A 24,566-nucleotide genomic window follows, 5' to 3' on the forward strand; every position below is an offset into this window, starting at 1 on the left:
CTGTGCCTGCTCCCAAGCCATGGGCAGCCCCCAAATTGTGACCTCTCTGCCCAGGGATGGGTGTGGGCTCTGCTTTGTGAGATGGTGAAGTGCAAAGATATTCCAAAAAGCATTAGCACACAAAGGTGCCACCCCCAGACCCACATCATTTCAGTATTGCATTGCTTGTAAAGAGATTTTTGTGGCACGGTGGCAAAATTCATCTGTCCTCTGTGTAGCCTCTGTTCTCAGGTTTTGATGTGCTCAGCAAAAGACTGGTGTGGAGTGGGCTTGATATTATTTTTTTTTTTTTTAAGTTAATTACCTTTGAGGCTTCCCCGCTCCTTGATGTCCTCACAGAGCCCCTGATGCTCTCCCGGGGCAGCGCTGCCTTTGCTGCCTCCTCCAGAGCAGCATTTTGCAGCTGGGTGTAACCCACCAAAGCACCGATGGCTTTCAGGAGCACCGAAGAATTTCATAAGGGTCTTGGCGAGTCTTTGAAAATCTTTGTTGCCTCGTGGCACCTCCAGCCCCGGGGGTGCATTTCCTTATCGACCTGTTTATCTGCGATGCTGAGAGCTCTGTCCATCCCCAGGACACTGATAGTGCTATTTAGGTGAGAGATGGGACATGCCTCCCGTTCTACTGCTCTGTGAAGCATGAATTCTCATTTTTTAAAAGCAGGGATGCCTGGCAAAGTCAGCAGACAGATCCTTTACTCCATGCTGTGCTGAGCTGCAGGTGGAAATGCCCCCAAGAGCCCAAATCTGTATTTTGCTTGAACCTCTTGAGGAAACATGCTGCTTTCCAAAATCCCATTGTTCCCTTCCTTCACGTTGAAGAAAGGAAGTGAGAAAGGTGCATTTGGCACAAGCTGGCACTGCACCATGCCTGGGGGGGCTCAGGGTGACCTGTCCTGGCTCAGCCGGGTCTCCCTGAAGGGCTGGACACTAAAATATGATTTTCAGTGCCTGGAGGCTGGGTGGTGCCCATTGACACACCTGCCCTGCCCAGGAGGGCCAGGAGCAGCATTTTGTGTGGATGCAGTGAGGGGCTCAGGGAGCATCCCTGTGATGGTATCACCTCATGGCCCCAGCAGCCCAAACCCTTGGTTTATAATTATAATAAATAAATACATGTGTTAGCATTGAAACCTTTTCCTTCACAAGCCTGATTCACTCAGCCACTCCATAAAGTGCTTTATTTTCCCATCCAGCCATGGGGTATTTTTTGTTTGTTTGTTTTTTGAAAACTCAGTAGCAGAATTTGAGGATTAAACCAGCAAACCACCACCCTTGACTGGAGCTGGCATGGCTGCTCAACCTCATTCCTTCTGCTGCTTGAAATGAAACAGAAATCCAGCTTTCATTATCACAACAGGCTGTGGGAAGAGTTAAATTTGGGATAGTGGAAGGTGTCCTTATCCATGGCAGGGGGCTTTGGAATGAGATTCCTTCTAACCCAAACCATTCTATGATTTTATTTCAGGACCAGTGGAGGTTTCTGGTTCTCCTTCCAAGGGCTTAACCTGGCAGTGAAAGATTTCCCATCAGAAATTGTTTAGAGAGTGCAGGATTAGGGTTTGCCCAGATTTTGGGGTTTCAAGTGCTGAAGAGTTCCAGGAATGTCGTTCCTTAGCAGCAGGGACAGCAAATCCTGCCCCACCACACATCCCATCTCTGAGCCAGGCAATCCTCACATGGGATGGCTGAGAGGGCACCAGAGGCTTAGAAAGAAGGGAAAGGAGAAGGATTGGGAATTTCTTAATTAGAAACAGTTTTCTCCTTTAATGTTCTGCAATCACTTTGAGGTCAGGAGAATTATTAGTAATATTAATAGCTGTATTTCCAGAGAACTAAAGTTAATAGGACCCTAATTGGGCTGTACTGTCCAGCACTAATTGCTGAGCTCCAGCAGGCAGCTCATTAAGTCTTCCAGCCCTTCTCCCTTGGCAAATCTTATTTTTTCTAAGTCCACATTGCAGATAATGTGGCTGCAGAGGGTTAAAGTGTTGGGATGAGCACACCAGACCAATGGGGCTGAGCCTCTCAAGGACTCTGCCCCTGTTCTCAACGTTTTCACATCTCAGGCCTCTTGCCTTTTGTCCCCAGGTGGGCAAGGGAAGGTGTTTGCTGCTGGAGGTGCTTCCCAAGTGCAGATGTTTGGGCTCTGAACAGGCTGGGATCTCATTCCATCCCATCCATGAACAGGAACACCTTCCACCATCCCAGGCTGCTCCAGCCCTATCCAGCCTGGCCTTGGACACTTCAGGGATCCAGGGGCAGCCACAGCTGCTCTGTGCCTCCCCATCCTCCCAGGAGAAAATTCCTCCCAGTATCCCATCTAAACCTACCCTCTGTCACTTTGAAGCCATTTCCACAAACCCTGACCCAAAGTCCCTCTCCAGCTCTTTTGGTCTCTTTTAGGGCTGGGTGTTCCAGCTGGTGCTTCCCACAGGAGGACAGGACAGGGATTTTCCTCCTGCCAGAAGGGACGGATGTGCAGACAGGGATATTGTGGCTGTGAATGAACATGACCCAGGCATCATCCTGCCTGAGCTGAGGTGCTCTGGGGTGAACAGCAAAGGAAAAACAACCAAAATACACTTAAAATACTGAAATAAAGAGCTGAAAAGCTGCAGACAGGAGGGGTTCTTATTTTTTTCATTCTGAAATGTAGCAACAGGAAACAGAAGGGTAGAGACACAATGAAGTTCCAAATCTGCCCTTTATGTTTGGAAAAAAAGACTAGGGAGGAAAAGAAAATTTCATCAGGTACAATAAGGTTCTCAAAATTGCCACTTTTTATAAATTGCATGCATTTATGTGTGTGTGTGTGTATATATGTATATATATACACCTCCACAATACAAAGTGAAGATGATCTCATTCTGATGTCACTATATATAAATAGCACTGTAAAAGCACCTTTACAGGGTCAGTCAATTTTGCTGCCATTTTATATTATTCTTCCTTACAGAATTCAAAGAAATGCTCCAAAATACATAAAATGCTCCAATTTTACCTTGGGGAGCAGGAAGGGGAGGCACAGAGCTGTCACTGGGAAAGGTCCTGTGGCATTATGGAATTTTGCTTTTCTCTGGAGGTGTTTAACAGCATTAACAGGCAAGAGTTTACAATAAATAGAATAATGCAGCCTTTGGGACTGTGCTGTACTCACTGTGCTTTGTTTTAGTTTCTAATTCCCTCCTCCCACCCATGGGGCTGGCATGGAATCAACCACTGCCTCCACTTAGTGAGGATTTGGAGCAAAGGAGCTTTTTTACCTAAAGGCTGGAGCCAACTGAGAGAAGGGGGGGAAAAAAACTCCAACCAACCAAACCTTTTCATTTGTATTCCCTTTTAAGCCCCAGCTCTTGGCAGGCTGAGATAATGGGACTGAAGGAGGTGCCTTTCCCATGCAGGTGCTCAGCAGATGCAGCAGCAGAACAGGGATGGCCTCTGGGCCACCTTTATGTCCAAGTGGGTCAGGAGGAAAGGGGAGAATCCCAATGAAACCCCAAACCCTCCCTGGCTGCTCCCCACAGAGCAGGGGTTGGATCCTTGCTGCCCACACAGGTTTGTGAAATGCCCAAGTACTCCTCTCACACCCCCATGCAGATGGGCCACACTTGTGTTATTAAATCAAGCAGCTATTAGCCAGCTTCTGGAGCTGGGGGGTTTGTCTGGCCAGCTTTTTGTTTTCTGGTTTGGTTTCTATTTTTTTTGTCTTCTTGTTTCTGCTCTGGTATGCCAGAGAGATTTACAGAAACATCAAAAGGCCTGAGAGTGGAGGGGATGGATGTGCTGAGCTGACCACTGGCCCCTGGATTTGTCAGGCTGGTATTTATTACAGCAGGGGAGGTGACAGCTATGTTAAGATCAAACTCAAAAGTCAACAGTGAAATTGCATCAAGGCTGGCCACTTTCAAGCAGCTTCCCAGTAATCCCTGCTCCTTCCCTCTGACAGCATGAGAAGGGAGAGATAAATTAGGAGGCAGCAAAATGCATCAAGAATGCAGAAACAAAAAGCACAGGGTCTAGTGAAGGCTGTGATGTGGAAAATACTCCCAGGGCTGAAGGCTGCTCCTGTGCTGATGCCCTCAGATGTCTGGAAAAGGGTCCAGGCATCAAAGGAGAGGTGGCTGTCACCACAGCAGCTCAAAGTGCTGCTAATCTGGCTGTTAAAAGGTGAGAGCTCCGGGCTGGCCAGAGGGGAAAATAAACCGGGATGCTCGGGGGGGAGAGACTGGAATGACAATCACTTTATCCTCTGAAATCTCCCATTAGGAGCTCAAAACTTCAAGACAGAGGCCAAGCAGTAGTGAGGACTAGGGAAGGTGAAGACTGGTTTTGTTTTGTATTCCAGAAGCTTTTCATACTAAACAAATTTACTGCAAAACAAGCCAATCAGTGGAAAAAAGCTGAAAACACAGGATCCATTCTTTAAAAATACACAGATACACATTTACAAGACTTCTTAGAGCATATTTACACTGACTATTTTGTTTTCTTTCTAGACTTAAAGCTGCCATAAACCTTCAAAGACTTAAGGGCTGTTTCAACAGCTGAATTACAAAACAACCCAGTCACAAATTACAAAATAAACTTGGATGGTTTAAATAAAGGGGAAAAAAAATAAACCACGTGATTCACTTCAATATAGATTTATATAGGAAAGATCATTCTCTTGACATGCTGTCTGTGGCTGTGAAATGGTAAACTTCAGTATTTTAATTGATGCTTTGATATTTTGGGTCCTGAAGTGAAGCAGCTGATGGGCCCCTGTTAGACCACAACTCTGTTGGGAGGGAAACTGCCCAAATCCATCTGCCCCCAAAAACTCTATGAGATGATGGTGGTGGAAACCAGAGTCTACAACCAACTTAGAAGATCTTTTTGAAAAGAAATGTATTTTCTTCATAAATACAGTACAATTACATTTTACAATGTCTTTTTACTTCCTAGACATAAAAACACTAACTTTTACAAAAGAGTTCCTATACAAATACATGAAAAGAGAGACACCCCCCCCACTTTCCACAGCCCCTGGCATGGAGCAAACCCACAGGCAGCAGGGTGAATCCCAGGATAACCTGTGCCCTTATCCAAGGGTTTTCCTGCCCTGAGCACTCTGGGTTTGTCTGTGTGAAGAGCCTTGGTCCACTCAAAAGGAACAAACAAGAGCATCCACTTTTTTTTTTTTTTTTTTTTTTTGGGTTTAAGCTGCTCCTGGAGCAGGAGATGTCCTTGGAAATGGGTCTGGCCTAAAACTCTGTGAGTCCCCCCAGCTGAGGCAGCCCCAAAAACCAAAGCACAGGTGATGCTCAGGTGACCCCCCAGCTCAGGCAGCCCCAAAAACCACAATAAAGGTGATGCTCAGCTCTCAGCACAGACCATACAGGCAGAACTTCAGCCCCAACACACATGGTGACCTCATGTTCCCCTGCAGGCTCCTGAGGAGCAAATCACACATGGCCTGGAGTCCTCAGACTGCTCTAAACCCCCCAGGAGCTGCCAGGTAGGAGCTGTTTAATTTAATAACAAAAGTCTCTGAGTCTCAGGCAGTTCCCCAAGCAGTCAAACCACAAAGGAACTGCCCAAGGGAAGGACTTGGGAGTTTGGCCCTTCTGTAAGCAGTGAAAGGAAAGAGGAAAAATAACTACACTTCATTTTCTTGTTTTGCTCTACAAAGAAGAATATGTGGCTTTCTTTATAAAAGCTACAATTCTGCTTCTAATACCCGAGTTTAAGAAAAACTCTTAGTCTAAATTTTGGTTTGCAAAGGCCATTGCAATCATTGTTAAAAACCACTTTCTACTAGAAATAAGCGCTACAGAAGGCAAAGGGAGTAGGTGTGCAGTTTGTCTCCTTAAAGCAGTTTTAAAAACAAAATAAAATTCTGTACAGAGACTGAGGACTATGGTACACATCTTCCTCAAAGCAAGCAGCTCGTTTACATTCACAGCAGGATGGCTCTGAGGAAGCTCCAGGGGAAGAATACATTCCTGATGGCTCCCAGCTTGTCAGCACAGGAAAATGACCTCCAACTTCCACAGCAAAGTTTTGGGGTTTTTCGCTTTTTTGGAAGAAATTGGAATTACAAAATAGGGCAAAGAGCCTGACCTAAGCAGTGTAAAACTGCACCATCTTCCAAAATTACTTCAATGGGCAAGGAACTGCCAAGGCTCCTGCAATCCTCAGCTGAGGCTGTCAGACAGCCTGGCTTCCATTTCTGGAGGAGATGGTTGCTGTGTTTTATTTACAGAAAGCTTTTATGTCCTTTTTGATTTGTAAAAATAAAATGCAGTGGTATTCCACTTGCAAACAGTGAGCTGCAGGGAAGATAAATCAATTATTTTCACCTGAACAGCCAATACTGATTGAGATACATCAGTTTCCTGAAAGATGTTTTACCTGTAAAAGATCCAAATTTTCCCAGACATTTTAGAATTTATGTGAATCAAGTGAGTTGTAACTGCTTATTTAGAGTTCTACAGTCATAAAATTTCTTTCCAGATGCTAAAAAGTATTTGTAAAGATGGAATATAACTATTCCTGACTCTAAAGGAAAAGCATTCAAACATTTCTCCTCCCCTCTCACACAGACACTCAATGGCATTTGATTTCCCTTCTTCATTTTAAGCCAAACCCACAAAATATAATACAGATTTTTATGCTGAAATGGCAAAAAAGATGGACACCTTGAGCTAATGAGAAAAGCTGCATTTTCAACAACTGTGAAGGAGGAAGAGAAACCAAATCACCCAGGGTGGGATGGAATTAAGCCAAGAGAAATAAAAGCAAGACACTCTCAGGGATGAGAATGAAGTGGCAGTGGACAGTGTGCCTAGAAAAGGGAGGGCAGTGGTTCAGAGGGAAGGGAGGTCTGGAACAGTCTGGAAAGACATTGTCCCACTGTCCCTTGTCCCACTGTCCTCCAGGCAGAGCCCTGCAGTGCTGGAGCTGCCTTTGGAAGGGCTTTGTGCCTGGCCAGTGCATCTCCCACCCTTTGCCACCTCTGGGAATTTGGCCTGAAGATCCCTGACCAGCAGCAAATCTGCTAGTAACAATGGGAAGTGTGTTCCTTGGATTTTTAGTGATTATTATCAAAGGAAAGCTCAGGGCTGACCTTTAGGCACCTCCTGTCCCCTCCCACTGTGGAGCTCCTGTGATCCCTGTTGGGCTGGTAAGGCCATTTCATTTGAACACCACAGCAGCAGTGTCAAATAGGAATTAAAGACATTCACTAGTTCTGTGATAATTAACTGCTGGATTTCCTTATTTCTGGGGTGAAATGATCTGAAATGAAAATTTTGCTACTCTAATGCTGCACAGAAAGCTGAAAGTAGCCAGGTTCCCAGTGTGTGACCACTGGCTAATGAAATATTTTAATATTCAAGTACAAAAAAAAGAGTTTTTAACAGAAATTAATATTGAAGTGTTTTAATAAAATGCAAAGACAGTAACAAAAAATACTCATGTACTTCTATTGGTCTTAATATCTCCTTGTAGTTTCTGTAACCAAAGCACTGCTGCATCTGTGCTAGTTCCCAAAAATCTGGAAGTGAACCTCATTACTTCAATATGTAACTTTCTTCTGTAATGCCTCTGGGACTTTCTCTAAGGTGCTCTCTCCACTCAGATGAATTAAAGAAGTATTTTGAAAGGAGAGAATCTGCCACCTGAACCTTTGCTTCTCTTTAAAGCTCTACCTCTGAGGCTCTGCTATGTGAAAAAGAATCCAGTCTCTCCAGAAAGGAGGGACATACAAAGTTGAAGGGCATTTGAAATATAGAAAAGTCTGCTACAGAGAAAAATCTCCACAGATGCAGTTGAATAAAATGTTAAATCTGAAAAACAACAGGGTTTCCAACTTGAGCTATAGTAAATTTGAAGTAGTTTCACTAAAGCCAATGGAATTACCATGTGAGAAATCTGATCTAACAGATCAGGGCTGGGCCTGTAAATTCTCCTTATTAATTTATGTAAAACATGAATGCAATATATTATTTACTATCCACTGTACAAATTATTGAAAAAGTACTTAAGTACAAAAGTGTGGCAAATCTTGCTAAAGGAACTACAAACATGAAATTCGACATTAATCACCGGAGTCGTTTGTTTTAACAACAAAATAATTAAAAAAGAAATTTGGGAAGTCAAAAAAAATACAAAAACAAGGTTACCACACTGAAAATGGGAATATTTTCAGCCTATGAAAACATGAAATACCTATTCTGAGTTCTTACACTGAGAGGAAAGAGGAAGTGAAAGGGAAATCTCCCTTGATCACAGCTCAGGTTGATAAAAGCTTCCCAGAACATCTGTATCCTAAAACCATTAAATGATGCTCACCAGCCCCTGGCTCTGATCACTTTAAGGCCATTAAACTCACCTTACTACATTCAAGCTAGACATGTAACCAGCACTTGGGAGAGCAGGTACTTCTGCTTAAGAGACTTTAAAAACACTGAAATGAAATACCAGATGTAGTGCACCTAAAGTCTAGGTTGTTTTTCTCCAGATGTTACCAGATCCAGTATTTAAAAAATAAGGGGGAAACTTTCAAAGAACAAGTGTTATGGGTTTTTTATAATTTAGAACAAATTATAAATTAACCTGTCCAAACTTCTGAGACATAATATACAAGAGCAAACAGCTGAGTGTTCTTTTATTACTCAGGTACTACATTTTTCTTTTCCCAATAAAATGTCTTTTAAAAATTTCTTGCTACTGTTATCCCAGCTCAGATCCTGGCACAGCCTTTCAGATGAGGTATTCTACCATCTCTCCATCTGGGAGGTCCTGCCCCACAGTCTGAACCAGGGGCTTTTCTTTTCAGAGTGCTGGAGTGGAAGAGTGCCCATCTATGTGATGAGGAAAAAACAAGAGACAGACAATTAAAGGTGTAACTTCAACAAGGTTAGAAATATGACATTAACATTTTAAGTCATCTTGCAGCATTGGCCAAAGACAACTAAATAGGTTATTTAGCTTTAAAAAATCAAATTCCCATGTATGCAGCCAGACAATTAAAGCTATTTTATCAAATTCCCTTTGGGTACCTCCCACTGATACACAAATCCACATAAAAACTGGAGTGACTGCATTTAAACCAATGCAGTCAGGGGAGATTTTCACCACCAGACCTGTTCTCCCTCGATACCCATTAAACAGCACAGCATGAGCAGGAGGCAGAGCCCAGCCAAACACTCTCTGCTATAAAGAACAGCAGCATTGTAATGTGTCTGTAAGGAGAAGAGGCAAGGTTGTGTAATCTGCATTGATTTGGCAGAGTGGGCTGGAAAATGAGCAGCTCTTGCCAGCTGGGAGCTCTGTGGGAAGTAAATTCAGCTCCTGGGACAGTCACTGTCAACTGCATCTCCAAGGCTGAAGCTGGTCCTGTGACTGGGATGGTACCAAGACAGCTCTGTTGTGATAGTTCCCTCTCCTTCTTCTCCCTTCCCCTCTCTGAGTCCACCTGGCTTTGGATGCCCACTCAGTGCAATGCCCAGTTTAAACTGACCATTTTCATGTGTTTAAACCCCACATCCTACTCACAACTTACTTCAGAGTAGGCACTGACTCAGAGACTGTTCAGGGATTTGCATCTCCCTGTTCTCAGTTCTCAAATCTTGCTGCACCTCCCTGCCCAGTGTGCCCACACTTCTGCTGCCACTCTTCAGGCTTTTCTTAAATTCCTTCAGAGCATTTGAGACCACTCAAATATTATTGCACTTGTCCCTGAAATCAACTTGCTCACAAAAACTAACCCCAGTTTGGCTGGAGGGAGAAAGGGAGGTCAGGGCTGCCCCACAGGTGGTGAGTGGGCAGCAGGGTCTCCCCAGGACTGGAGCTGAGCTCTGTTACCTGTTTTCTCTGCACTGTAGGTCAGGTTGGTGCTGGGGAGTCGTGCTGGGGTGGGAGCTGCAGGGGAAGGAGCAGCTTTGCCCTGCTCACTGCCCCTGTCTGTCTGGGTGCTGCAGTCTCTGCTGCCTGTCTTGGAGTGGGCTGACAGCAAGGGCGTGGAGGGGAGCACAGGAGAGGGGGTGGAGGGGATGGATTCTGAGCGATATTCTGTTCCTAGCAGAACACCTGTGTGGGGAAAGGCAAGGAAATGTCACAGTCACAGAAAACTAACTGCATCAGCCATGCACCACTCTGCACTGATTGCTCCAGGACCTGGGAAGTGCTCCCTCCCTGAAGAGGCAGCACAGGTTTGCCTTTCCACAGCCCCTTCCACCCCTGGGTGCTGAAGGAATAGCAGTGTCTCCATGCTGCTGCTCACAGGTGGGCACTAACCTGCACACTCTGGAATCACCTGCAGCAGGTCCTCATTTACATTTCAGGGGTTTTTTTTACTCTCAATTTTGGGCCTGCCTTCTCCCAGGAAAAAAAAAAAATCATCTGGGATTTGCTTTGTTACAACTCCATTTTTCAGAACCATGCTGTTGAGCCATTCCAGACAGAGTCATGCTGCGTGCAGGCCCAACACTACAGGATAGAAATCCTGATTAAAATCTCTGCTCCAATTCAAGGAGAATTTACACCTTGAGCCAGCTGTAACACCCAGCTGAAAGCAAGTGCTTTGGAAGCCTGAAAACTGTATCCCAGACATCCCTAAAGTCAGGTGGCAAATTGAGAATAAAGGCTTACATATTTAATGGCAGAGCCTGAGTATCAGAAATCACTATTTCCCAGAAGTGATTAAATTAAGCAGCTATTTCAAATGTGTCCCATCCTGCAGCCAGCTTACTGCAAGCCAGGCCAGCTGCTCTATCTGTCCAACACATCCCTCTCTGCTGCTCCTGCCTCCCCTCCACACTGTGTCTCTGTATCAGAATTGCCCTTGGTATTTGGAAATTACCCAGGCTGCCCTTCCAGCTCTTGTCCTCCCTCTTCTCCTCCAGGATGGGGGTGCTGCTCAGCGTTGAAGAGTGGGACAGCAGGCCTGAGCCAGCATTGGAGATGGACATGAGGGACTTGGCAGGTCTCATGGAGGAGAGCTGCTCTGTCTTGCCAGGCTCCTTGCGGGAGCGCTGCTGCAGCACTTTGATCATGGCGTCCTTCTCGATGATCTGGGCATGCAGGGTCTTAATCCTTTGGGGAGAGAAAAAGGGCAGGTAAGTGTCTCCCATCTCACTGCACTGAGGCTTAGTGTCCCCATGGCTGTCACTAGGGCTCCCTCAGGCTCTTGGAGAAGTGGAGGGAGGATGCAGGAGAGTGTCCTGGGCACTGGCTGCTCTCTGGCCCACAGAGCAGATCATGTGTGGAATACCCCACCCACCTCTGGCTACTGGAAACTGCTCTAAACAGACATGGAAGGAGCTCTGAGACAAACCTGAGAGTTATAGGTAGGACATGAGATCAACAGAAAGAATTAATACACTTTGGGGAGTCTGCATTGGGCCTAACCACAGGGAAAACAGCTCTGTGAACTTGTAAAGGGGTGGCTGGAGCCTGGGGTCTAATCAAGATGCCCTGAGAGAGAAGAGGAACAAACCATGATGCAAAAAACCTAGACAAGACTCTTTTGCATTAGCCCTCAGTATCAAGACAGGTTTTGGATTGCTGTTTACACTTCCTTGGCCAAATGAGTGTCTGGCACTTGACACTGACTGCTGCTGGTGAAGACACAAGAATTTCTGGTTCTGAAGTGTCTACCCAGGCAGTTAATTTCAAATCCTTGTCCCAAGAAGGCAGATAGGACCAAAGTGCACTCTACCTTCCCTCCATGTCGAGACACCTCCTGTTGGCCAGCAGGATCTCCTCCTCCTCCTGTCTGGATGCGAGCTTCCAGTGAGGTGTCATAGCTGGGGTTGGGTGAGTGGCTGATCACCGTGGTGTCCCTGGGAACAAGCAGGACAGCACATGAAGGACCTGCTCAGTTTGGCTGCTTCCCCTCCAGCAGCACAAAAGTACCAATCAAAAGGAACAAACAAGAGCAAGCCACTTGTTTTTTTGGGGTTTTTTGAGTTTAAGCTGGTCCAGTGTCTTCCAAAAAAATCCAACTCCTAACTTGTTTGTGTCCTAGTGAAAGGATTACAAAACAGATCATTACAACAACAACCTCTGTCCATCTCAGGCCAGTGCCTCACCTCAACTGAGTCACTGCACTACTCTAAGCTGATCAAGGAGCCAAATCCAAGCACACGAGGAGGGGAAAAGGACACCAGGCACTTTTCTTCAACTTCAGATAAAAAGCTTTTTCCATTGCCCTTCCAACACTATCATACAGGGGATGTGAATATCAAGGGAACAAGGCATGGAAATTTCTTAAGTGAACCTAAACAGTTTGGTAAAAAAAATCTGGAATAAGGTGAAAAGGTTTCTGACTGATTCCATATAACTGTGATAGTTGGTCAGTCCACTCACCAAATAATGAGTATTTCATTCTACTTGTGAATGTGGAAGGGCATTAGAAGATCATTCAGCAAAGAAACCCAACCTGACCCAGTTCCTGCAGCCTCAGCTTCCCACAGGATGCCACTTTCCACTCTTAAAGGAAAGGGAAAGAAATCTGGACAGTGCAGATGAGGCTGCCACTGGAATTAGTGGAATCTAGATGGAAATGGAAAAGCAGAGGCTCTTTCCTGACTGGACAGCATTCTTGTTCATTTAATGAAACCTGAGCAGGCCCAACACATCCCCTCCCACCCCACGATAAACAATAGGCCAGGCACCAACTTATCATCCCACACTGAAGATATAACATGGCCTCTAAGCACAAGCAGCAGCAGGAGCCTTTAGGGAATCTCTGGGGAGGTGCAAAACAGTGCACAAGAGGCATCAATACCCTAAAATAACAGCTTCCTTCTGGAGCAAGATAAGATAAGTCTTAAAACACTAACACAGCAGATCTGCAGCTTCATCCCTGTAATTCCAGTGTGATCTTACAAGCTGGGAAGGCAGTTGTGATAACATCCCTATCTGGATTTGGCTCATGAAACAATCTACAATAAAATCTGCTGTCCAGAACCATAAACTCGTGAGCAATGAAATTCCATGTAAGCCAGGCCTAATGCTAAGGAGTTGCACTCCAGTAACAGCTCTTGTTTACCAACCAGCTGAGGCACTCAGGCCAATTACAGCCATAAGAAGTGATTCTGTACAGTTGTCTTGGAATGGGAGCTTGTTACCAAATTTCAGACACCCTTCCCACCCCCCAAGCAGTGCTTTCCATACACAGCAGAATGCTTTGAGCAGAATTTCCTAGTAGACGCTTCTGGTTAGTAACCAGACAATACCACAAAGTAATTTGCAAAAACATTCTGGAGAACAAGGAAGCCATTCAGGGTGAATGATGTGAATCACCAAGCTCACCCCATCTCACATGACTTCAGCAAGGGACTGATTCCTGTTTTAAAAATAAAAAAAACCTCCAAGCCTCTTCTCCTTTGGATCAACAGCTTCTAGGAATGGCTCAGAACAATTCTAGTCTGGAAAATGGATCCTGTATGTGGAGGAATCTTCCCCTGGAAAAACGTTTCTAATTGCTGGCAATTGCACAGCTCCCAGGAAGAGCAGCCAAGCTCCACTTGCTTGCAGAGCTCTGAGGAGCTGTTCAAACCACAGGGTGAGCAATCACAGGAAGATGGCATGACAACATTCCTGGGTGGGAAATATGACATTCAACTGGAAAAAGAAAATAATCCCAGCACTGTGAAAAGTCCCATTTACCTCTGAGCAGCCACGGTGGCAGCTGCATCCAAAGCAAACTGTCTCATCACACTTTCCTCCAGGTATTTCTGCTCCCACTTGGTCATGTCAGCTTCCAGAGCAAGGATCCTCTCCTCCTTCTCACGCAGGAGCTCCATGAGAGCTGTGGCATTGTACTCAGACACATTGGCAGCCTGAGATGTGCCCTGGCGCTGATTCCCAGGAGGAAAAAAAACAAACCAAACAAAAACACAAGTCTCAGGATGCAGCTGTAAAGCTCAGGGCTGGTTGCTTGGCTTTTTGTCACTGGTTTGACACAAGAACACCCCCCCCCCCAAGAGGGAAAAAACAGTGGTTTTATGCTGTGTTGGGCAGGCTAACAAGAAAATATCTGAGATGAAAATAAAATAAAAAAAAATCCAAGGCCTTTTTTTTCCATGTGGAAAGCCCCAAATAGACATCCCAGAGCTGGACTGTGCTATACAGGTGTGATGTGCACATCATAATCCCTTCCATAATGCCTGATGTAACACAGACTGACTCCCAAGTGTTCAGCAAGGCACTGACTAGTATCATCCCTGCAAAAAAACACATCCAAAATACTTTTAAAGCATTTGATTACTAAATTAATATGGTAGTGTATAGCTGAGGACTGAAATAATGCAGTTCTAAAGCAAGATTTGGAAGGCAGGCAGTGTTCCCTTCCAAAGTAAGGAAGTGTGGAGATTGCTCAGGTAATAGCTCAGTGACTAAAAACGCAGTTTATATGGAAGTCTCATGTGGGATTAGCAAGATATTTGACTTAAAAATGATTTAAAGGAATAGAAATTGGGCAGACTAACTGTTTTATGCTGAGCTCAGAATTTTTAACCGTGACAGGAAAACAAATTTGTGTTGACTCAGGCTCAATGTAAAAAGTTGTGGGATTTAGAGTACCTGATCTTCCAAAAGTATAACAGAAAAGTTTATCAAATTACTGTAACTCCTACTAAAACCACTGCAAAACCCCAAGATTTAAATATCTATTCTTATGCAGAGATGGAAGTTAAGGGATAAAAGAAACCTGAAACTAAATGTGATTTAGAACACAGGCCTGCATCCTATTTCCAGTAAATTCAGACAACCTGACAGTTCATCTGTATTTAACATAGGCTGAAGTAAATGCAATTCTTACCATACCTGCACAATCTACTTCTCATTCATTCTTTCCACTGAAAAAGACTCATAATGATATTGCCATACAATCTATGTGAAAGTCCCATCTATTTCCATCTACTACATTTACAGAATTGACTTTGCTAGTTTAGTCTTGTGTCCTTTTTTTTAAATTCAAAAGGTTTTTGAAGGGTCTTTTCAAGCCAGTTGAAAATAAATTTTACATAAATCCCAAACTGTGAAAAAAATAATTTGAAATGATATAACCATGGTATTTAAGGTAAAGCAGCTTGTAGCTATGAAGTTATTTGTGCATCTTGTCACAGGATGGATCCCCTATTGCTCCTTATCTAAATTCTCAGCTCAAACAGAATTAAATCAGGTAGAAGCAATACAACGGCCAGGAAATAATAATGTAACTAGTGAAAAGAAGTTTTTTAACAAGAGAAGATCAAAAATGCACTGCCTTTCTGCTCAGTGTGGGGCAGGGAGGGCAGGGCAGGGCAGGCACCTGCTGCATGCGCAGAGACTCCAGCTCCCTCTCCAGCCGCGTGCGCAGCCGGTGCTCCAGCTGCTCCCTCTTCTCACACGCTGCCTGCAGCTGAACCAGGGCCTGCTGCATCTTCTCCACCTTCTCCACATAGACCTGCTTCTTCTTCAGCTGGAACACAGTGAGAAAAGGCAGCACAAACAGTGAGAATGAGTGAGTGGACTTGGGGCTTTGCCACCGGCCAGGAAGAAGAATGTGATTTCCAGCACCTGAAGAGAGCCCACAGGAAAGATGGAGAGAGATTTTACAAGAGTCTGGAGAGACGGGACAAGGGGGAATGGCTTCCCACTGACAGAGGCCAGGGATGGATGGGATATTGGGAAAGAATTCCTCCCTGTAGGGTGGGGAGGCCCTGGCACAGGCTGCCCCTGGATCCCTGGAAATGTCCAAGGTCAAGCTGGACAAGGCTTGGACACCCTGGGACAGTGGAAGGTGTCCCTTGGGCAGAGGGTTGGAACTCGATGATCTTTAAGGTCCCTTCCAGCCCAAACCACCCCATGATTCATGACTGCTGTGCTCTGGACTGGACACTCAGGATGTTACAGCTCTGTCCCAGTTCTGCTTTCCTGCTGGGTGTATTTGTTCTTTTTGTCCTCAGTGACCCCATGGTAACGATGGGGAAACAGAGGAAATATCTGTAGCAATGTCTGAGAGCAGCAATGGGACTAGAAAAGGGCACCAGGGACTGAAACAGTGTTTGAGTGACTTGACACACGTTTCCAAGGTAACTGCAGCAGTGTTCAGAGCTGGTCCCCAAGTTGGGAACACTCTCAGTGCAATATTGAAAATTGCTGGCAGATTTTTACAAGATTAAGCAGAAACTGAATCAAAATTTGTAGCATCCTGTTGCAGTCTGATCACAGTAAAATAATAAAATCAAAGCACACTCAGGCTCTCCCCATGCCAGGTTTGTCCCAGCAGTCTGGACATTGTTCTTGGCCTGAGATGTCCTGCTCTGTTCCTGCCAATGCCCTTCCATCCTCCTCCACTGTTCATCCTGCAAACCAAGCTGCCACCCTACCTAGCTAGAAGAAACAAAAAGAACCCCCAAGTAACTGTCTTAGCAAGGTTAATCCACAGCTCAGGCAGAATAAAAACAAACTAAAATATGACTTTAAAAAAAAGAAGAATAGAACATATCCAGGACCCAGCCCTATTCAAATACAGGGAATACTTGCACACCTGTGGGCATTATTTTCTGTTTAGAAAAAGACTAACAATTGCAATTAGGTGGCCCTGTGCAGCAAATCTGGGGCACTGCTTTTGTAGCTCTGATTGTCACAAACCCTGAAATACAAAAATAGCAGGAAGAAAGCAACTTTTTCCCAACAGCCAGAGCCAAAGTTCTAGAGAAACACCACAATGCAAAACACAGACTCCCTTATGGAGTTCAAAGAGCTGCTCTACAGCTCATGGAAGAGAAGTCCACTGAGGGATATTAAGACAAAAGACACCACTTTTGGCTCAGGAAGTCCTTCTTGGAAGCAGAAAGGATTCTGTGAAAGTATCAGGGCTTGCTGGCTCCATTCTTGACAGTGTTCCCTAGGAATCTGCTCTCAGATTCAGCAGGCACAGGGTACTTTGATCTGAACAACACAAGCTGTTCTTACATCACACCTTTGTTCCAAAAAGGTCTTATCATGTGTTTCTTTAAATATTTTCCCTGTTCTCACTCCTGTTCCTTCAGGCAATGCGAAGAGCAGAGACAGAAAAATCTCCCAACACCATTAATCCCAGACAGAGTATCCTTTTCTTCTCTCCATAAAGTCAGCAGGCATCTAATCTCACAGCAGGGATGTTGCTGCCTTAGAGGATTTTCCCCAAACAAGAATTTTATAATAAAAGTTACAATAAACAGTGAGCAATCCAGCCAAAGGACTTCCTACCAGTGCATGTACAGTAGGAAGGTATTTTTATTCTTTGATTGCTCAAGATTTCCAGCTTGTTTGGAATGGGAGGGATGAGAATATTTTAATGTACTTAATAGTCTGATGCTGCCCTGCAGAAATTCAATAAACTGTTATACTTAATGAATCTTTTTATTCCGGGTCATAGTACTTGATAACACCAATTTAAGGTTTGTCAGTTGTCCACTCCACTAAAGTGTGGATTAATGCACCAGTTTTACACTTAGATTGACAGCAGCTCAAAGTAGCCTAAAGTGATAAATATAGGGTCAGCAGCAGAACCCGGAAATGGAGAGCATCAGTGTCTTGGGTTTGACCTGTACAAGAGTGAGGATAAACTCACTAGCAGTAAAAAACATGCACTGAGCTGAAAAATCATCTCTTCAAAACCAGCTCTCCTCCCTCACTTTTCTTTATAAAAGAAGTTAAGGATGAGGTGATGGACATTGGTCTCATTACCTACTACAAAGCAATTAATTTTCTGATCAGTATTTTAAATAAAAAGGTACAAATCCTGCAAAACCGCCACAGACACATTTTACGTCTCACCATTAACAAACCTTGTATGCAGATGTGTGAATTAACGGTTCTGGCCTTCATTCAAAGAATACTAAGAGCCAGCCAAAAGCAGAATTAGGACACCGAAATTCCACTGAAACAATAACTTTGAACGTGCTCCCATCAGCCAACCTGCAGGTGAAAAGTTGCAACACAGGTCTGTTGCCCAAGCTCCCAGCACTGCCTGCACACGCCTGGCTCGGGCACCATACCCAACCTACAGGCCACAGCTCGTTCAGTGGCTTTGCAGAAAGACAACTTCTTTTTTCTCCCTGCACAAGATGCATTTCATCTTCTAGCACCAGGAAGAATTAGGAATGCTGGAAGATTTAGGGCTGGTGTGTGTATTCTTTTTGACAGCTTGAAATCAAAATTATTTACTGAATTCTTCTAATAATTTTCAGGTTTTTGGAAGCTGGGTGTTCAGTAGGCTTTAAAGGCATGGGATGTGCTCCAGACAACTCAATTTTCCTAATGTCTTTTGTCAGAATTATCCTTTCTCTATAAGATAAACTCATTTCATGTACTTGCTGCCCTCAGTTAAGTTAATGCATATTCTGGCACTCTCATTCATTTCCAGCTCTAGCACTCTGATACTGCAAGTATTTGTGAGAAAAATTCACCTTTCTGTAAACCAGGATTCTCCAGAAGTGGTAGAAGGGAAATGGAAATTTCTCCATTTTTGGTTTTCATCTCTTTGACTGGATCTGAACTCTCTATGTAAAGAGGATCAGGAATGATTCTTCCAAGCACAGAGGGATTTCATTACCAGAAATCAAGAGTAAGATCTTGTTTTCCTAAGACAGAAATTGGAAACAATTTCCTGAGTATTGCCAGGGTGCTGAAGACATAACTAAGATGGGAAGAAGGAAAAAAGGCAGCATGCTGAGGCTTGTTCTTGGTCATTTGCCATGGATTCCCCACCCTCTCTCTCCCAGCAAAGAACCAAAACTGGCTGCTCAGTGCCAAGGGCCACAGCAACACCTACCAGGGCAGGGATGGCATCAAAGGACACAGGAATTCTCTCTTCTGCATCAGAACACGTGCTCTAGATAAGAGTTCATTCCTGAAGCTTTACAAGGATGCTGTCACACCCTTTGGGATGTAATTTTAAATAAATTTGACAAGATAGTAATTTTCCTTTTGATGGTACAGCATTTAACTAAGAAGCAAGCTCATGTTCACATAATGTATTGTAACTGCTTTGCCTCCAAGGGTGCTCTGAAAATGCAGAACATTTTGCTAATGAGAATATCTTTATTTTAACACCTATTTACGATGTAAGATCTCAAATAACCTCAGTGCATGTCTGGAAGCACAGCAGGATGACTCTATCCATTCCCAGCATGTCCTACAGCACAATTTTAATAATGTGCTTATCATCTTCAGGCCAATCCCTGACTGCTTTGGAAAGTGTCCTAACCAAGCATCAGAGGTCAGGCTATAATTTTATCAACAAAATTTTCTAACTAAACCAATGTAATCAGGAGCAGTCACTCTCCAGTTGCCATTTACTACAAAGTTTATGTAAATTCTGCAACAGGACTGAGAACAAGAAAAATAAAGATGAGCATGACTGGCCTGGACTCTGCAGACATCCAGTGCACAAAGAGCAAAATAATGCAGGGAATATCCCTGCAAAGATTCCCTGACTGCCTGACAAGTATTCCCAGCTTAATTTAATTTCCCTTTCTCTTGCATGTACTTGAATGGTCTAAAATCAATGAGACAAAGTTCCTCTCAAGAAACAGGGGATATTTGATTAATACTACAACTGCCCAGCAGAAAAGGGAATTAAGAATATTCTAAAAGCTAAACAAACCCTTTTCCTCATTTATTTAAGCTTTGACAAACCATGCAATGCCTTTCAGGGATCCCAGGTCCTTGCAGAAGGCAGGCTCTGAGGAGGGCACAGAGGTTTCATAGAAGGGAGCAGAGATACACAGGAATGAAGAATTTTCAGTCAAGTCACAAGGCACAAAGGAGGCTGGACCATCCTCCAACAGGAGCTGCCTGTGCGGGGCAAACACAGCCCTGGACACAGCAGGTGAGGGGGAAGGATCTTCTTTTTGCAAGAGATTCATTGCTTCCAGATGTGTTACTCAGCAAGATTTTTTTTTTTTTTTCCTTCCCCTGGGGAAGAAGAGAAGACTTCCTGCAATGATTCAGAATTCCTCTGGGCATTTTGTCAAACCCAGCCATTACCCTCTTCATCTTGGACAGCTCCTATTTCAGCAAATTGGTAACACTCATCAGCATCTGCTTGTCTCCCACCCACTATTTCTGATGTCTTCAAAGTCCTTTCTTTAATATATTCAGGGTGTTTTCATAACATTCTGGGTTTATCCTAAAGCTGAATCCATTCAGATGCAGCTGAAAATGTGTTTCCCCACAAGAATCTGCCTGCTATGGCAGAAATGTAGTTTCAAAAAAAAAAAAAAAAAAAAAAAAGAACCAGCAAGCACGTTTAAATCACCTCACCCTCTTGCAGTTGGAATATATTCCTCTAGGATGCCTTTGAACCCTCAAGTTTGTTTGAATCCAGGCCCAACAAGGCGCCAGTGGCCTCAGCAAGAATTGCTGCTGAAACAATTTGGTAACACTATCCCTTGCTAGGGAACAGTGTTTGTGGTATGGGAATGTCACAATGTCGTCGCTCAGTTTGTTTGGGTTAAAATAAAAGTTCTAACTCTCAAAGCCACCTCTGGAAAATCACTAACAGGCAGAATATGTGAGACAGTGACATGGCAATAAAAAGGCAGTTCTGTCACAAGAATGCAGCTCATTAGAGAGAACCAGCTACAGGGAAAACAGGGAGGTTTCTTTCCTCTGCACCCAATCCATCCAGGAGTGACAAGCCATCCAAAAATGTCCCTTTTAGAAGCAACTCTTCCTGAAAGGAGTATTAGGTAGTTCTCAGAGTCTATGTAAAACAAAGCTGTGCAAACCAGGAATAGCTTTTTATACACCCAGGGAAGTGACTGGAAAAAACCAGACCAGGCATCAAGCAGACAGCTCTCCTTTGGGTCTCCTCTCTACAAGTCAGAGCTCTGTTCTGAAAGTATCGCAGGCACAGCATAGAAAGTACAACAGATGTCATTGGGAAATGTATTTTTGTATTTCCCCCCAGACAGAACCCTCAGTGTTATCAGAAACAGAGCATTTTTTCTATCCACACCAGCACAGTGAGGAATGAAACACAGTATCTCAGCTGGTATCTGCTTCATGTGGAATTCTGATGAATTAAGGATCTTAGAACTTCTAAGCAATTTTAGAAAAGATATTTCATTTAAACTTGTCCCCTCCCTTATTCCCCAGCTTCTACCCATTAGAGAGGTCATCTGTCTCTCCTTCCCACTGCAAGGTGTGTGTGTGTGAGGATGGCAAAGAGCAGATATTTTTATCTTCCTGGTGGTTGTCACTATTCTTCAAAGCTGTCTCCTTGAGGCACTCAGTAAAAAAGTGGTTAGTAAAGCAGTGGAGCAAAGGAGTACAAGTTACAATACTATAAAAAACCCACAAACCTTTCTTAAGTTGAAGTGTGGTCTTCCATAGTATAAATTAAATAGGATAAGCAGAAATGACCGAGCTTGAGGAAAAAAAAATTAAAAGCAGTAGCACTCGTAGCCTCTGCACTCAGCAGTTGTGGTTAGATAAAGTATTTGGCACCAAACTCTCTCCTGCAGCATTCCAAGTCTGGTAAGGACTGGCAGCAAGTCAGCATTTACTCAGTGTCAGGTGGGTCAGGATGGTCCTTTCTGCAAAGCCAGCAGTTCTGGCCCTGGCCCAGAGCAAAGCCCAGTTTAAGTGCTCCAGGCTCCCAAGGTGTATGTGAGCAGATGGGGTTAAATCCTGTGTGACCAGCCACAACCCTGCTGCCATCCCACTGAGACCCTCACACCAACCCATGCTCCAAAATGAGCATTTTTCATTGCTTTAGCTCCAAATATTATTATCACTAACTGTTCTGACTGTGGTATACATTTTTAAACTAACACTTTTTACCTCAAATACATTGAATTTATGTCAAATGTATTACATGTAATGAAAATAAGCTAAAGTTTTGATTTCAGAAACCACAGACCAATACTTCACCAGAAACAATTTCAGCAAGCTGTTGATTTATGCAAAACTGTGGAACATTTACTAAAGGGAAGAACAAAAATAGAGAAGTGAAAATAGGGGTTAATAACTGTGTATCTTTATGGAGAGTAGAGAAGCAGTGAAGTTTAAATATTATATATAAAACATATACATACTTAGCAATTCTGTTTGTAGACACATTTAAGTTTGCTTTAAATATTTATGATCACTCACCCTATTCTGCACTTTGCAGAAATAAACCCCACACTATCAAAAACTTCAATGGCAGCTTGTTCTAAATTTGAAGAGCCATTTCACCCCTGCTAACAGACATTCTGTGAATGTCTACTTTTGCATCCAACTGCCTCACACTGTACTTCAGGATCTCCAAGATCATTCCTTTCTCCATCACATTTAGCATCCCTTTATCTCTCCTTTCACTCTAACTTGGATGCTAAGTTCCAGGATATATAAAAACCCTCAAAACTCTGCAGGTGTAGACAAGTGTCTACATTTTACAGATGGGTGGTTTTGTCTAGACTGGCAATTCAAGCCAAGGGTTTTGAAAATAATCTAAACTCCAATTCCAATGCAACATTTAAATTCAGTTCCAGTCATATATGGCTTATAGCTCCCCCTACAATGGAAATATTCTTTTTATAAAGGATCTGGTGCATACAAGGCAAGGTTACTCTGCTTAAGAGGAAGTCAAAATGGAATGAGTAAAAAGAAAAGTTGCAAATGTACATTACAGGAGGCAGCAACTGAAATATGCATCCCCCCTCAGGCCCTGAGCCAGAGTAGATGCCAAATCTGAGCCTAGAAAACTCCACCCTCTTCTGCAAAACCAATCTGGAAATTCCTGACATTTACTAGTCCCTCAGATTAACCTGGCCAGAATAAAGAAATAATCCACAAATTGTTTCTATCTCTTGGCCACTGAATGCCACTAACTCAGAATGGTGTTCCCAGCCCCTTCTCAAGGTGCCCTGAGCTCTGAGCAGCTCCTTGGCTGCTTTTTGGAGTTACCAAACAGCCTGGGGATTGGAGAACTTCCCACAGTTCAACACTAATGAGGCAACAAATGCACTATAATCCTAAGTATATCATTAAAAAGCGATTTGGGAAACCTGCAAAAGTGACTCTTTACCATTTGTTTCCCTCTCTCACCTCTAAGAAAAAGCAGAGTTAATTCCTGCTCCCTCACTGAGACACTTCCATATTTATCTACAGCAGGAAGGGTGGCACTTCCTGCACACCCTGGGATTCAAGCAAAGGTTGGATGCATGTGACCACAAGCCCTCATGTAGATCATTTCACTCTGTATCATGTGTGCTTTTTAAGCTATCATACAATTTAGCCCAGAATGACTTACCTATTTCACTGTTCTACCTAGGCAGAAATACTTTGCCACAGCACTGAACTCAATTCTTCTAGTAAAACAAGAGCAGTCTTTTGAAAATAAAACATGTAATTATTATTACCCCTCAAGGCTTCAACTTTACTGTGAGGGAGCCAAAATTAGTGCCTGAACAGAAATTCAACCCAGCCAAGTGCTGTGTCTGCTGGCCCAGCTGATCAGAGCACCTTATCCACACTCACTCCAAGCTTTTTCCAGGGAAACCACAAGGATGTCCCATGTACTTGGAGTTAGTGACACACCAGACTTTTAAATAAAATGCTGGAATTTGAATGAAAGCCAAAGAGCTCCAATACATTGCAGAATCAATGACAGAATACTTTGAGAGCCAAAGAGAGACGTCACATGTAAATCACCCTATAACCTAATGCTCCCTGTCCTCTGAGTGAGTGCAAGTCAGCCATGCCAGGCTAAAACAGGTTATGACAGAAGAGAAACCCACAAAAACATCCTGGATGAGGAAGCAGGTCCAGGGGAGATCCACAGGGACTGAGAGAAGGCTTCCACAAAGAGATTAAAGGAAGGGAAAAAATTAAGGACACCAGGGAGGCAAATTCAGAGCTCAGAGAAGAGCAGGCCAAAACTCAGAAATGAGTTACACCTGAACCTGGGACAGGATATTCACTTAGTTTATGATCATTCCTCTGTTGGCAAATGGGATCCTGAAGGGAGAGAGAACTAAAACCAGACGAGGAGGGCTTGAGGAATGTCTCTGAAGGCAGCAAAATTCAGGTGGACATAGGCACAGTGCCCAGCTGAGGGGGAAGCTGAGTGCTGGTAGCCAGGGAGATGGCAGGGTTGGAGAACAAATCTGCAGTGAGGAAGTGTGCTTGGTCAGGAGATTTCCTCCTGAGACTCTCTGTGGAGGAAGAGTAGGAGTAAAGGAAGCAGAGGCTGGAGTGGGAAGTGGGGCCCTTGAGAGGAAAGGACGGACACCGTGACGCAGAGGGGCACAAAGGTGACAGCCAGGAGTGGCAGGGACAAGGCTACAAATAAACTGCTGTGAAAGCTGCCCAGCTAAGCAGCTCAAATGCATTACCCCCTCTTGGGAGGAAAGGGAAAAAAAACAGCTAAGGTCATGCCCAGCTAATTACAAATGCTGGGCACATACAGTGATCTGCACTGTCCCCACACCTGGCAAGGGGACAAGCCGCATTCATCTGATATTACTTGAAAGTCCATCCAGACCTGAATTCCTGCCAAGTTCAGCAGGTTTCCAGGCTGAGATTCCACTTCCAGCCCAGTTTAACAAT

General features: G+C 44.0%; 1 protein-coding gene across 1 annotated transcript in view; it reads right to left on the reverse strand.

Annotated features, from left to right (window-relative positions):
• Positions 1–8,635: 8,635 nt before the first annotated feature.
• The window catches only part of AMOT (angiomotin), a 44,942-nt gene continuing 29,011 nt past the window's right edge, over positions 8,636–24,566 (reverse strand). Inside the window, 9 exon segments of the mRNA XM_079318760.1 lie at positions 8,636–8,804; positions 8,806–8,843; positions 8,846–8,848; positions 9,852–10,076; positions 10,849–11,081; positions 11,707–11,762; positions 11,764–11,830; positions 13,662–13,852; positions 15,307–15,456. Coding sequence (XP_079174886.1) covers positions 8,748–8,804; positions 8,806–8,843; positions 8,846–8,848; positions 9,852–10,076; positions 10,849–11,081; positions 11,707–11,762; positions 11,764–11,830; positions 13,662–13,852; positions 15,307–15,456 — 1,020 coding nt within the window. The 3' untranslated portion in view covers positions 8,636–8,747.

This window comes from Erithacus rubecula (genome assembly GCF_903797595.1).
Source record: "Erithacus rubecula genome assembly, chromosome: 15".
Lineage (NCBI taxonomy): Eukaryota > Metazoa > Chordata > Aves > Passeriformes > Muscicapidae > Erithacus > Erithacus rubecula.